The 12,424-nt window shown below is 38.1% G+C and overlaps 1 protein-coding gene across 2 annotated transcripts; it reads left to right on the top strand.

Moving 5' to 3' along the window:
* Positions 1-657: 657 nt before the first annotated feature.
* Positions 658-12,302, top strand: tomm40 (translocase of outer mitochondrial membrane 40 homolog (yeast)). 2 transcript variants are annotated; one of them, XM_016283487.1, is made up of 10 exons: positions 658-736; positions 1,261-1,484; positions 1,576-1,643; positions 1,743-1,835; positions 2,337-2,438; positions 4,737-4,842; positions 5,588-5,710; positions 5,812-5,888; positions 5,993-6,095; positions 10,951-12,302. In XM_016283487.1, exons 2-10 carry the CDS (start codon positions 1,262-1,264, stop codon positions 11,088-11,090), a joined length of 1,035 nt encoding a protein of 344 aa, XP_016138973.1. In that variant the 5' UTR covers positions 658-736; position 1,261; the 3' UTR covers positions 11,091-12,302. The 2 variants fall into 2 exon arrangements, with proteins under 2 accessions (XP_016138973.1, XP_016138974.1); XM_016283488.1 differs by lacking the exon at positions 658-736 and adding an exon at positions 743-836.
* The last annotated feature ends 122 nt before the right edge of the window (positions 12,303-12,424 follow it).

The raw sequence follows: 12,424 nt of genomic DNA, 5'->3' as shown, positions 1-12,424 counted from the left end.
AAGAGGGGGTTAGGTTGCTGAGGAGAGGGGGGGGGGGGGGGGGTTCAAGAAATCGTGTTTGCATTAAAAGCATATGTAAGATATATAGGTCTTCCGTTATAGAGAAATTAAAGTTTATGGTTAAAATATTTGAATATAAAAATGTTCAATATATAATTCTATATTTCTCATAATTTTGCATTAGCTGGAAAAAAAATCTAGTTCACATTTCCTTTTCATTTAGTTTAACTTTAGTTCATAATTGCTACAAACTATATAGACAAATGAACAAAAACTAAAATGTAAAAAATTACATTAAAAACTGAAAATATATAATCAAAATATGAGTAAAAAACTACAATAGTATCTCAGTGATACTAAAATAAAAAGTTATTTAAAAATAACGGGGTTTTTTTTAGGAAATAACTGCTCTGTTAACATCTTGTCGGCTATTTATTAATTGTAATGTTAAAGTAACACAACGAAAACATGCATGAATAAAGAACAAATGCAAATGTACATGTCTAGCTCATACCCTTTGGAGGAGTGGAGAACACGCGTCACGAACCCTCGCGTTTCTTTCCCCTGTGACCTCACGAGGACGCCATACTCAGTATCCAATTATCAGGCAGATGTGGTGTCTTTTATCCAATCATCTCTTAATACCGCCGGAATGGGCGGGCCAAGACGTCGGGTACGTAAGTTGGCCCTTACATCCTACCGGTGCCTCAGCCGTTTAACGACTGCATTGCTAAACGTGAGTATAGCACGAGGCCTGCAAATACTTACATAAATTGTATTCATTCACTTGCTATTAATTAGTCCGCCGTATATTGATGGAAAGGACTGTTCAGCTAGTATGTAATACAACCTCTTTCTCGCGTCTCACTCAGATATGTGTCACTCTTTATTCCACAACACAGCATGTTAGCTAGCATTAACCTTAGCTTACCTGCTATTTAGCCAATGAGGCGTGAATGAAGCTCCACATGCCTAGTGCACTACTTTTCTCTAATGAGCCAGATTCTAGTTGCTATGCGCACAGAACTGGCTTTCAAGCCAAGAGAGTCACAGCTAAACTAACGTTAGTCGTCAACTGTGTAAACCTGGAGAGATCTAAGGTTTTCATTTGGTTTTGACAGTTGGCAGGTTTTGGAACCAGAAATATGTTGTTTACTGCCAGTCTTTTACTGTAGTAACGTGACCTTTTGTCCTATGGTTCTTGTCAGTGGAAGTTAATGATAACATTTAATGTTATTGTACTGTTCTATTTTTCTTAAGCATGGGCAGTGTTTTGGCTGCCAGCTTCCCAAACCCACCCCCAGCCTCAGGGGGTGGCAGTGCCCCAGGGGGTGCAGGTCTAGTGACGGTACCCCCAGGTTTCACCATGCCCCCAGTGTCTGCAGTCCCACCCTCCTCAGGCACACAAGGGCAGCCCGGGACAGATGCAGAGTCCTCTCTCCACAACCCCGGTACATTTGAGGAGTGTCATCGCAAATGCAAAGGTTTGTCTTAGGCTCATTTTCTGTCATACCCTCTGCAGTTATATAATCTATATTATATTCTGTTTACTTAGTCTTTTTGTCTGCTTCTCAGAGGTCTTCCCTGTGCAGATGGAGGGGGTACGATTGGTTGTCAACAAGGGCTTGAGTAATCACTTCCAGGTCAGTTATCACACAATTCTATTCTATTTTTCTGTTTTATTTTAGAAGTGAAAGATCAAAGGACAAAACTATATATCACTTCTTCATTTGCGTCCTCAGGTTAGTCACACAATTACTCTAAGCACCTTGGGGGACTCAGGTTACAGATTTGGAGCTACATACGTGGGCAGCAAGCAAACAGGACCTGCAGAGGTGAGGTTTTTAGTTGCTTTTTAACTGACTAGTGTTTTTCTGTCAGTTTGCTATACAGAAAACAGAAGATACAAACGTATTCAAAATATTAATAAAAACTATAATAGTATCTCAATGATTATGATATAAAAACTGACAAAATATAAAAATAACTGTCAAAATATTAATAAGTTATAATAGTATTTCAATGATACTAAAATCACAGAAACAATCTCCGAAACGGTTTTTAATTTATAATATTCTCTTTGAAGCGATTAAATCACAAGACATTAAAAAAAATTTTTTAATTACTGTGGTCCTATAATTATGAAAAAAAAAAGGAAATCTAAATGGCAGTTAGTAAAGATAATCCTGTGACACCCATACATTTGTATACAATGGCACCACTCTTACCCTTTTTTCTGTCAACTTACTATACCAATATTGTTTCAGAATGAAATGATGAGATGCCTCTCTCTCTCTCTTTTTTTTTTTTAAATTTTTTAAATCTGTCCCCCTCAGTCTTTTCCGGTCATGGTAGGTGACATGGACAACACGGGCAGTCTAAACGCACAGATCATCCATCAACTTGCCAGCCGCATTCGCTCTAAAGTGGCAATGCAGGTACGTATGACTTTACAGTCATGTTCACAAACTATGAAAGGGAATCAGCAGATCCTACACATGACATAGTTTTTATGTGACAGATGTATTGTACAATTAATGTAAGCTGGATCAGTTATGAGCTAAACTGATTTGTCTCGTATTGTGAGCAAAATCATTTCAGAAAAATATGGTGAGAAGAAAAAAATACTTTTATGAGGCTTAAAGGGATAGTTCACCCAAAAATTTAAGTTTTCATTAATTACTCACCCTCATGTCGTTCCAAACTCGTAAGACCTTCGTTCATCTTCGGAACACAAATTAAGATATTTTTGATGAAATATGAGAGCTCTCAGACCCTCCATAGACAGCAACGCAACTGAAATGTTCCCAGGTCCAGAAATGTAGTAAGCACATCGGTACAACAGTCCATGTGACATCAGTGGCTCAACTTCAGTTTTGTGAAGAACTGAAGTATATTCTACGAGAATATACTTTGTGCGGGAAAGAAAACAAAAACAACAAAATTTATTCAACAATTCTTCTCCCCCAAGTTACGTCTTCCGCCATTTTGGAGAGTTCCCCAAGTATGTAATTGACGTAATCAGCGTTGTTTACGTTCGGGGGAGAAAGCGCGCGCATGAACGTAATCTGCGTAATCAGCGTTGTTTACACTTAGGGGAAAGCATGCGTATGCGTTGTGATACTCTCTAAAATGGCAGAAGACGTAACTCGGGGTAGAAGAATTGTTGAATTAAGTCATTATTTTTGTTTTCTTTGTGCACAAAAAGTATTCTCGTAGCATCACAAAATTGAGCCACTGATGTCACATGGACTGTTGTACCGATGTGCTTACTACGTTTCTGGACCTGGGAACATTACAGTTGCGTTGCTGTCTATGGAGGGTCAGAGTGCTCTCCGATTTCATCAAAAATATCTTAATTTGTGTTCCGAAGATGAACGAAGGTCTTACGGGTTTGGAACGATATGAGGGTGAGTAATTAATGACAATTTTCATTTTGGGGTGAACTAACACTCTAAGAAGTTAATCCCAATCAAATGATCTAATGCTTTTTAAAGGGCACCTATTGTGCAAATTCCACTTTTGCATGGTGTTTGGACATAAATGTGTGTTATCAGTGTGTGAACACAACCACCCTGCAATGATAAAAATCCACCCACTCCTTACTTTTTGATCCCCATTAAACTAAACTAGTCTCATTAGGCATGCCGTTTTGATGCTCTTAGCATTGTGACGTCACAATGCCCATGGCCGTTGACTGACAGTCCTGCATTACCATAGTTTCCGCCCTCAGCGAGTTGTTTGATTGTACGCTGTCCTCCATTTTCTCTGCGCTTGAGCAGCTGTAACGGCAACAATGTCTCCTAAACAATCCCGGTGTTCTGTGTTTGGATGTAAGACTGAGCATAAAAGTCTTCGTGCTCCCAACATCTGAGCCACTGAGGATGCAGTGGATTTCTTTTATTTTTTGAAGTTAATGCACCTCAAAATGTTCCAAAATGCGTTTGTCTGCACAAATCATTTCACCACAGACTGCTTTGTGAACGAGGGGCAATACATTTGCCACATGAGCACCTGTACGAGAAGTAATATTTGAACAGGACGCGACAGTATCCCTCACATAAATGTCATGTCGTTATAGTGCTTAGCTAATGTTTTAACCGTATTTGTGTGAGTGTGTCATTTCATTGAAGCGCATAGCGAACGTTATCAAAGTATTTGTATGCATGTCTGTCGCTCATCCGTCTTTGCAAATGGGATGTGAAAACTCTACAAGTACATAAATGTATCAAATAACCATTCAGAAACGTCCTGGTTCATTCTCATAGGTGTTTCTTCTGCCAGAGTTTCTCCTTCATCGGTGTCTGACTCCAGTTCAAACATGTACGTCTGTACACCGGTTATCTCGCTGTCATTCATGTTGCTTCTACCAGCTGTTTGTAGGTATGCAAAGCAGAGATGTATAAGCCATGCCCTCTTCTGAAGACGGGGCAGGAATATGCAGCTCATTTGCTTTTAAAGTGATGCACACAAAAAAAGCTTTTTTTTTTTTTTTTAGACACGCCCCAAAAATGTCATATTCAACATGTTATAATAAATGATCTGTGGGGTATTTTTAGCTGAAACTTCAGACACATTCTGGGAACACCCAAGACCAATATTACATCTTTTAAAAAGAGGCATAATAGGTGCCCTTTAAAATGGCAGCTTTATCCAGAAATCTGATGTTGTGTAAATTAGGTGCATTGCTGCATAGTGTACTGTTATTAATTGCCTGAATAAATTACGTCTTACAGACGCAGCAACACAAGTTTGTAAACTGGCAGTGTGATGCCGAATACCGTGGTGATGACTTCACAGCTGCTGTTACCATTGGCAATCCAGATGTTCTCGCTGGATCTGGTAACATACCTTGCAGTTGCTGTTGTCCATGACTGTCAAGTTCCAAAAATACTATACAATAAGATTTTAATGGTTTTTTTATTTATGCTATATTCCTAATATACACTACCATTCAAAAGTTTGGGGTCATAGGATTTTTGTAATGTTTTCACTTAAGCTCATTTATTTAATCAGAAATGCAGTAAAAACAGTAATATTGTGAAATTTTATAACAGTTTAAAATAACCGTTTTCTGCTTGAATATATTTTAAAGTGTAATTTATTCCTGTGATGGCAAAGCTGAATTTTCAGCAGCAATTACTCAAGTCTTCAGTTTCACACGATCCTTCAGAAATCATTCTAATATGCTGATTTGTTTCAGTCTTGGCCTAATGGTTAAAGAGTCGGACTTGTAACCCGAAGGTTGCAGGTTCAAGTCTCTGGTCCGGCAGGGATTGTAGGTGGGGGGAGTGAATGACACTCTCTTCCACCCTCAATACCACGACTGAGGTGAGACCCTTGAGCAAGGCACCGAACCCCAACTGCACAAATTCAGAGCACAAATTATGGGTCACCATACTTGGCCACACGTCACTTCACTTTTCGCTTGATATAATGCATCCTTGCTTAATAAAAGTATGTTCTTTTCAAAAAATCTTACTGACCCCAAACCCTTTAATAGTTTGATGAGGAATAGACAGAAATGTGAATTATTTACTGATAATCTGTCTTCTGTAGGAGCTTACATTCACGTTTGGTCTGTTAGGTATCCTTGTGGCGCACTACCTCCAGTCCTTGTCTCCCGCTTTGGTATTGGGTGGTGAACTGGTCTATCACAGGAGGCCAGGAGAAGAGGGCACCGTCACATCATTTGTGGGCAGATACACAGGTGGTCCTTTGCAGATCATTCTTTGTCACATTTTGTTTAAGGTTTGGCAAATCATAATTTGATTGAATGTACTGATGGGACCTGTATGTTTTCATCTTCAGGTAGTAACTATGTCGCCACGTTGACTGTTGGAGGAGCTGGTGCACATGCATCATATTACCACAAAGCCAATGACCAGGTACTTCATACAGTAAAGAGATGTATTAAATGACAGATTGGTTACTCAAGGTAACACCCTTAGTATGTTAAACTCACTACTATGAATTTAAACACCTCCTACAGCTCCAGATTGGGGTAGAGTTTGAGGCCAGCACACGGATGCAGGACACAAGCGTGTCGTTTGGTTATCAGTTGGATGTACCTAAAGCAAATCTGCTTTTTAAAGGTATTGAAAAACCTCTCTTGAACTGTTTGCATTCAAAACAGACTGAGATTGATTTGATTTACTTGCATACTATCTATACGAACGTCAAGTTTCTGACCAGAACTGTAATTTATATGCAAATGTCAAAAGGCTAAAAGGGTCTTTTAAGCCATAAACCGTCCAACGCTCATGCATGATCCTACGCAGGCGCTACACTGTGCTGAGGATACGTGTCAAGGTCAGGCAACACCTGAAAACCAGTTTCATGATTTTAAACAATATCATTGATTAGAACATGCAGAAACTAATTCTTCTATTAAGATATTTATTTTGTTTAGGAAAAACACCTGGAAAAGTGTAAAGAATTCAAAAGTGTGAAGTGTTTGCATCTTCTGAGAGTAATTTAAAACCACAATTAACAGTCTGATTCTACAACTTTCACTTAAGAGCAAAAATCTGCCTTTAAACTTAACAGAAATAAAGATTTGAAATTTATCATGATAATTATCAATATCGAATGATATGTAAAATTTTATTGTGATCATTTTTTGGCCATATCGCCCAGCCCTAATTGTAATATTTCACTGTAAAATAAAAAAAATAGTACAGTCATGGCCAAAAGTTTTGGCAGTGACATAAATTGTGTTTTGCGGCAGAATTATGAGAGAGCCCACTCCCTTGGTTGAAAAGCAACCCCACACATGGATGGTCTCAGGATGCTTCACTGTTGGCACAACACAGGACTCATGGTAGCGTTCACCTTTTCTTCTCCGAACAATCGATTTTCCAGATGTCCCAAACAGTCAGAAGGGAGCTTCATCAGAGAAAATAACTTTGCACCAGTCTTCTGCTGTCCAATCTTTGTACTTCCTGCTGAATTTCAGTCTGTCCTTGACGTTTTTCTTGGAGAGAAGTGGCTTCTTTGCTGCCCTTCTTGACACCTGGGGCCTGATGTATAAATGTTGAACGCACATATCGGGATTTATAAAAAAAAAAAAAAACTAGGCGTAAATATGTGCGCACCGTAGTGTGCGCACACTGCAATAAGGAAGCAAACCGAATGATTTTAAAGTCTGTTTTACATTTGACATGTTTAGATTAAATATGACACTCTGAATAATGAAGTTAAGCACTGAAATTTCATGAAATTATTATCCAGAAATTAAATTCTTTTTATATGAATTTAAACAAATATTTGCAGTATATGTGCGCACCGTAGTGTGCGCACACTGCAATAAGGAAGCAAACCGAATGATTTTAAAGTCTGTTTTACATTTGACATGTTTAGATTAAATATGACACTCTGAATAATGAAGTTAAGCACTGAAATTTCATGAAATTATTATCCAGAAATTAAATTCTTTTTATATGAATTTAAACAAATATTTGCAGTAGATGTGCTGCTTTCAAACAATTTTCCTGTGGTATGCGATTTAATGTTTTAATCACAGCAAGGATTGCTTGGCGCTAGGGGTCGACCGATATGTGTTTTTCAAGGCCGATGCCGATAACAATTATTACAGATCAAGTAGACCGAGAACCGATATTTTTAACCGATATATATGTCTGGTGTAAAAATGAAAATTAATGTCAAAATTAAGAATAACAAGGGCTCTGACAAAAACTACCTTCCCTGGTGTTGGTTGAGTGTAATACTCCCACAGTAAACTCTTTATTTTAAAGAGTTAAACCTTTATTTTTTGGCAAACAAAGGGTTTACCATTTAAAATTAAAACATGGAAGAAATAGCGTATTGTGTGATTTATTCTTTTAAACAAAAGTTGTAATAATTGTTGTAGTAGTCAGGGGTTAAAACAAAAATCTTTTGACTGAAAATGTTTCCTCGGCCAAACCCCATTCCTCAGCCATACCTGTCACACACTCAGTTTAAGAGTAATGTTTTTCTTCTTGTAATCAAGAGCGCTTGTCCTCCTAATTAAAAAAAAATTAAGGAGCACCTTCTGATCAATAATCTCAAATTCTGATCAAAAATTAGCCTTCCTAATATGAGGTGAAGTGATTTACAGGGGCATTTTCTTTTTACCTTCTCTGCTAATAACCCGACTGTGAATGATGCGAGCATTATGTTGTAAGTGAGAAGCTGCAGCCGTGGCGGGGAGGATTTTTGGTGTGCTGGTGTTCTGACATATAATGCTACCTATCAGATTATGCTACCAACAAATCGCCAGAACACCGGCAGAACAACAACAATGTGCTACATGTTTCTTTTCCCCTCATTTTTTCCAATTGACGGAAATCCGTCGTAGCGACGGAAAACTTTCGTCCCTGAGTAGTATTTACATCATACTGCACCACAGTAATATATTTCTGATCATTTCTTTAAGCTAACCCGAACTTCTATTTTGACGGGTTGCCATGAGAAACTTCTGTAGGTCTATGTAAATTATATGAAGATAGTTTTACTCCATGAAACTGTCAAATGCTCATGAAGTGACTCTTAGAGGGAGTCAGAGCAGTTCTGGAGATGTTGTTCATGTATTTATGTCCTCATGTAGTGATACGACAGAAGCTGAAATTGTTGTGGATTTTTCTTGGGTGCGGCCAATGAAGTGGAGAAGCAGAGTTCCAAATGTCAAAATAAGACTTTATTTAACAAAGAAACAAAGCCGGGAAGACAGTCACAGCATTCCAAATCATTCCAAAGTCATGACCGATACGATAATCCTAAAAATGCTTAATATCGGCGGCAATAATTGGCCAGGCCGATAATCGGTCGACCTCTACTTGGCGCATGACAATTCCGCTTTAAATTGTGTTCTAAATAGCAAAACTCATGTTCTAAGAAAATGCTTTTGCGCGAATAATAATGATCATTTTTGTGAACTTGACTTTGTTTGATGGCTTTGGAACATAGACTGTAACGACAGACAAGGATGCGCTCGTTGATCAAACAGTCCATTGGCTGGGTTGAAAAGGTCCGATGACAGTATAACCTCTGTTCACAGGTGTCGTGCACAGACAGCAGCCTAATGCTAACCCCTTTCGTGCTCTTCCCAATATTGTGACAAACAACATATTTAAAAGATAGAATTTGAAGGAAACCGTAAGATATGCGCGTTTTATTTTCAAAATGTTTTAACGCGGAGAGTCAGACAGTTATTTACATTGTAAAAAAATAAGGCCTATCTCTTTCCATAAAAATATAGGCTATACACATTCTAAAATATGTTTACCTTTTAGGCAAATTGCATAAATTAGAATAGTGATGTCTCAAAACGCATTTATAGTCTATCATATTTTCCTAACATATTGTACCCTTAACTGCGTTAAACATGGTGTCACGTGGATGGGAATATGCATGGAAATTATATGCAGATGACATTGTACATAGTAAAATTAGGCGTTGAAAAAATGGCTATTTTGGGGAGGAGACGGGGTGGAGATTCATGTACGCACAATCTTCCACTGACTGGGTATTACAAAGGGAATTTTGCACAGGTTTTGGCGTACTCATGGCTTTATAAATATGAAAATATTTGTACGTACGCAAAATCTAGCTATTGTGTGTACGCACACATTTAGGATGAAATCTATGTAAAGTTTTATACATAAGGCCCCAGGCTGTTGTCCAAAAGCCTTGGCCTCGCTGTGCGTGCAGATGCTCTCACAGCAACCTGCTGCCATTCCTGAGCAAGCTCTGCACTGCTGGTGACACGATTCAGTAGCTGACTCCTCAGGAGGAGACGGTCCTGGCACTTGCTGGACACTCTGGGACGTCCTGAAGACTTCTTCACTGCAGTCGAACCTCTCTCCTTGAAGTTCTTGATGATCCGGTAAATGGTTCTTTCAGGTGCAATATTCTTCATGTGAGGCCATTTTGATGCAAAGCGATGATGGCTACATGTGTTTCTTTGGAGGTAACCATTGCTAACAAGAACACGATTGGAAGCGCTTCTTCCCTCCTTTTATAGCAATCAGTCTGCTCTTACAATCCAATTAGTACGATAGTGATTTTACCTGACTAGTACTCATTCACACTTTCACATGTGCTGCTGATATGATTAGTCAATTAATGTTAGCTGGTCATTTTGTGTCAGGATTAAAAAAAACAGTGAAATTTGTTGTTGTTGTTTTTTTTTGGCCAATGAAGCTTTTAGCAATTATTTAAAATGAATCTGATCACTCTTCACAATAATCTAGAAACGATGTGAAAGAACACAACAGCTTAAGCAGCAAACTTTGCGCAAAACAAAATTTATATCACTGCCAAAACTTTTGGCCATGACTATATTTAAGAAAAATATTATTTATTATTAATATTAAGAGTATGATTATTACTAAATAAAACAAATATTACTATGACACTTCACTGTAAAATAAAAAACACTCAGTACTTAAGAAATATATATGTATTATAAATTATTGTATAATATAAAAATTATTTTATTTACATTTCAACTGTAAAATTACAACACTTATATTTATGGCTGTCTTAATCTCTTTAGTTTCAAATGTTAAACCATCAAGCATTTATACTGATGGAAAACCAGAGAAAGCCATTAGAGCTTTCTTTTGTTGGTCAGCGTTTAAGCTACAGGTATTGATCCGGTTTGGGATTGATAAGTGCATTACAAGTTTGGTTGACAAGATTGTTGGTGCATATTGTGTCCCCAAATTAATATTAAAATGACCCAAACTCAGAGCAGATACAGAGATGGAGCAGCATGCACTGTGAATGGAGCCACTCTGAGGCGCTCAAACTCCAGAGGATAATGAAATGCTCACGCGTTAGAACACAGTGCCGTGCTTTGCTCTGAAAACAGCCGATTTTGATTTTATTCCGATTAATCGTGCAGACCTACTTTCATGCTTGTTCCAGTTTGGTTCTGTTGCTAAGCTTCCCTCTCCTCTTCAGGTTCTTTAGATAGCAACTGGGTGGTGGGAGCGACGCTGGAAAAGAAGCTAGTACCCCTTCCTCTATCATTAGCTTTAGGAGCCTTCCTTAACCACCGCAAGAACAAGTTTCAATGTGGCTTCGGCATCACCATCGGATAGAACGGCCATGGCGATTTAAGAATCTCAACCGCTACAACCCTCCACCATGCTTGGACCGGTGCAAAGAGACATGGGGACATGGACCAACACTGAAACGGACTCAGAGACTCCCAGTATTAGCGTGTTGAACCTTCACAAGAACGGACAAGGACACAGAGCTCGCAGGACTGTCCAGTAGAGCTCTCATCAATCTAAATGTAACCTGATAAACAGACAGTCATATGAGGTTTGTTTTTAAATGCACATCATGTGAAAGAAATATGTCTGGTACGTGTAACATTACAGGTGTTTTGTAAGGACGCATATATCCATATTCACAATGATTCATTCAAATACAGTCAGATAATGTGGATATGCCTTTGCTCTTTTTTTTTTCTTTTTGCCTTTTGTGACAAAATTGTTGTTGTATAAGGCGAAAACCATAAGGCGGTTTTCTCAAGGGCAAAAGACTTACGCCCTCTCCATTTTTTTGATTTATGAACAAACAAAAAAAATGTGGTCGGGCGGTTTGAGTGTTTTTCTTTTCTTTTTCTTTTTCACTTGTTAATGTAAGAATTACAATGATTTAATCTTCAATAATTCACTCCATGAAATGCTGTTTGTCAAAATTATGAAAATTCAATGCATGGGAAGCTCTGGAGTTACATTATGGTTTGTTTAAGTCGATGCCTGTGTCCCTTTGTCTCATATAACTAATCACACAGAACCGTCTGAGAATTTTGATCATGAGGTCCTTTTCCTGTAATTGTCTGTTAGGGTCTTAGGGCCAAATTCGGATGCTGGTTTAATATTGACCGGGCCTAACCAATCAAGACTGATTTTTTTGTGTGCCTGGACATAAAATGCGTCACTGAATTCTCCACATGGAAGAATTTCCAATGTTTGTATTGTTTTAATTAGTTGTTGTACACAAGGTTTTTGGGGCAGTCAAGGGGTTGGTGCAGATACTGTAATAAACCTGTACAATTTAAGCTGGTTTTAATACCCAGTGGAGTTTTTCATGTCTCATGCTGATTTCATGGCCTGATTCTAATGGATGATTGAACAGTGCAATTATGTTGAATAAATATTTGGTTGTGAATGGAGTTTTGAAAAGAAGCAGATTTTTATTTTCATTGCTAGAGTTGAACTTACTCTGTTTGACTAAGGATTGCAGGATAAAATGCTTAGTTCATCTGAGGTTTGACAGTGAGATATGAGAACGAATGTACAAAGGTTTATTTAAAAAAAATACATTTGTAAATGTAAATATATAAATACCTTGCTATGTGTACTGCGTTAGGCTAACCGAGACTTGTCATTTGCACTTATATACTGTTGCTCTTTTGTTAGTT

This window comes from Sinocyclocheilus grahami, unplaced genomic scaffold (genome assembly GCF_001515645.1).
Source record: "Sinocyclocheilus grahami isolate Dianchi unplaced genomic scaffold, SAMN03320097.WGS_v1.1 scaffold175.1, whole genome shotgun sequence".
NCBI lineage: Eukaryota > Metazoa > Chordata > Actinopteri > Cypriniformes > Cyprinidae > Sinocyclocheilus > Sinocyclocheilus grahami.
The sequence above is the reverse complement of the archived record's forward strand: the minus strand, read 5'-3'. Positions and strand labels throughout refer to the sequence as shown.

Coding starts and splice junctions, on each gene's coding strand:
- tomm40 (XM_016283487.1), top strand. CDS start 1,262: ATGGGCAGTGTTTTGGCTGCCAGCTTCCCAAACCCACCCCCAGCCTCA. Junction 1,836..2,336: donor AGCAAACAGGACCTGCAGAG/GTGAGGTTTTTA, acceptor TGTCCCCCTCAG/TCTTTTCCGGTCATGGTAGG. Junction 4,843..5,587: donor AGATGTTCTCGCTGGATCTG/GTAACATACCTT, acceptor TTGGTCTGTTAG/GTATCCTTGTGGCGCACTAC.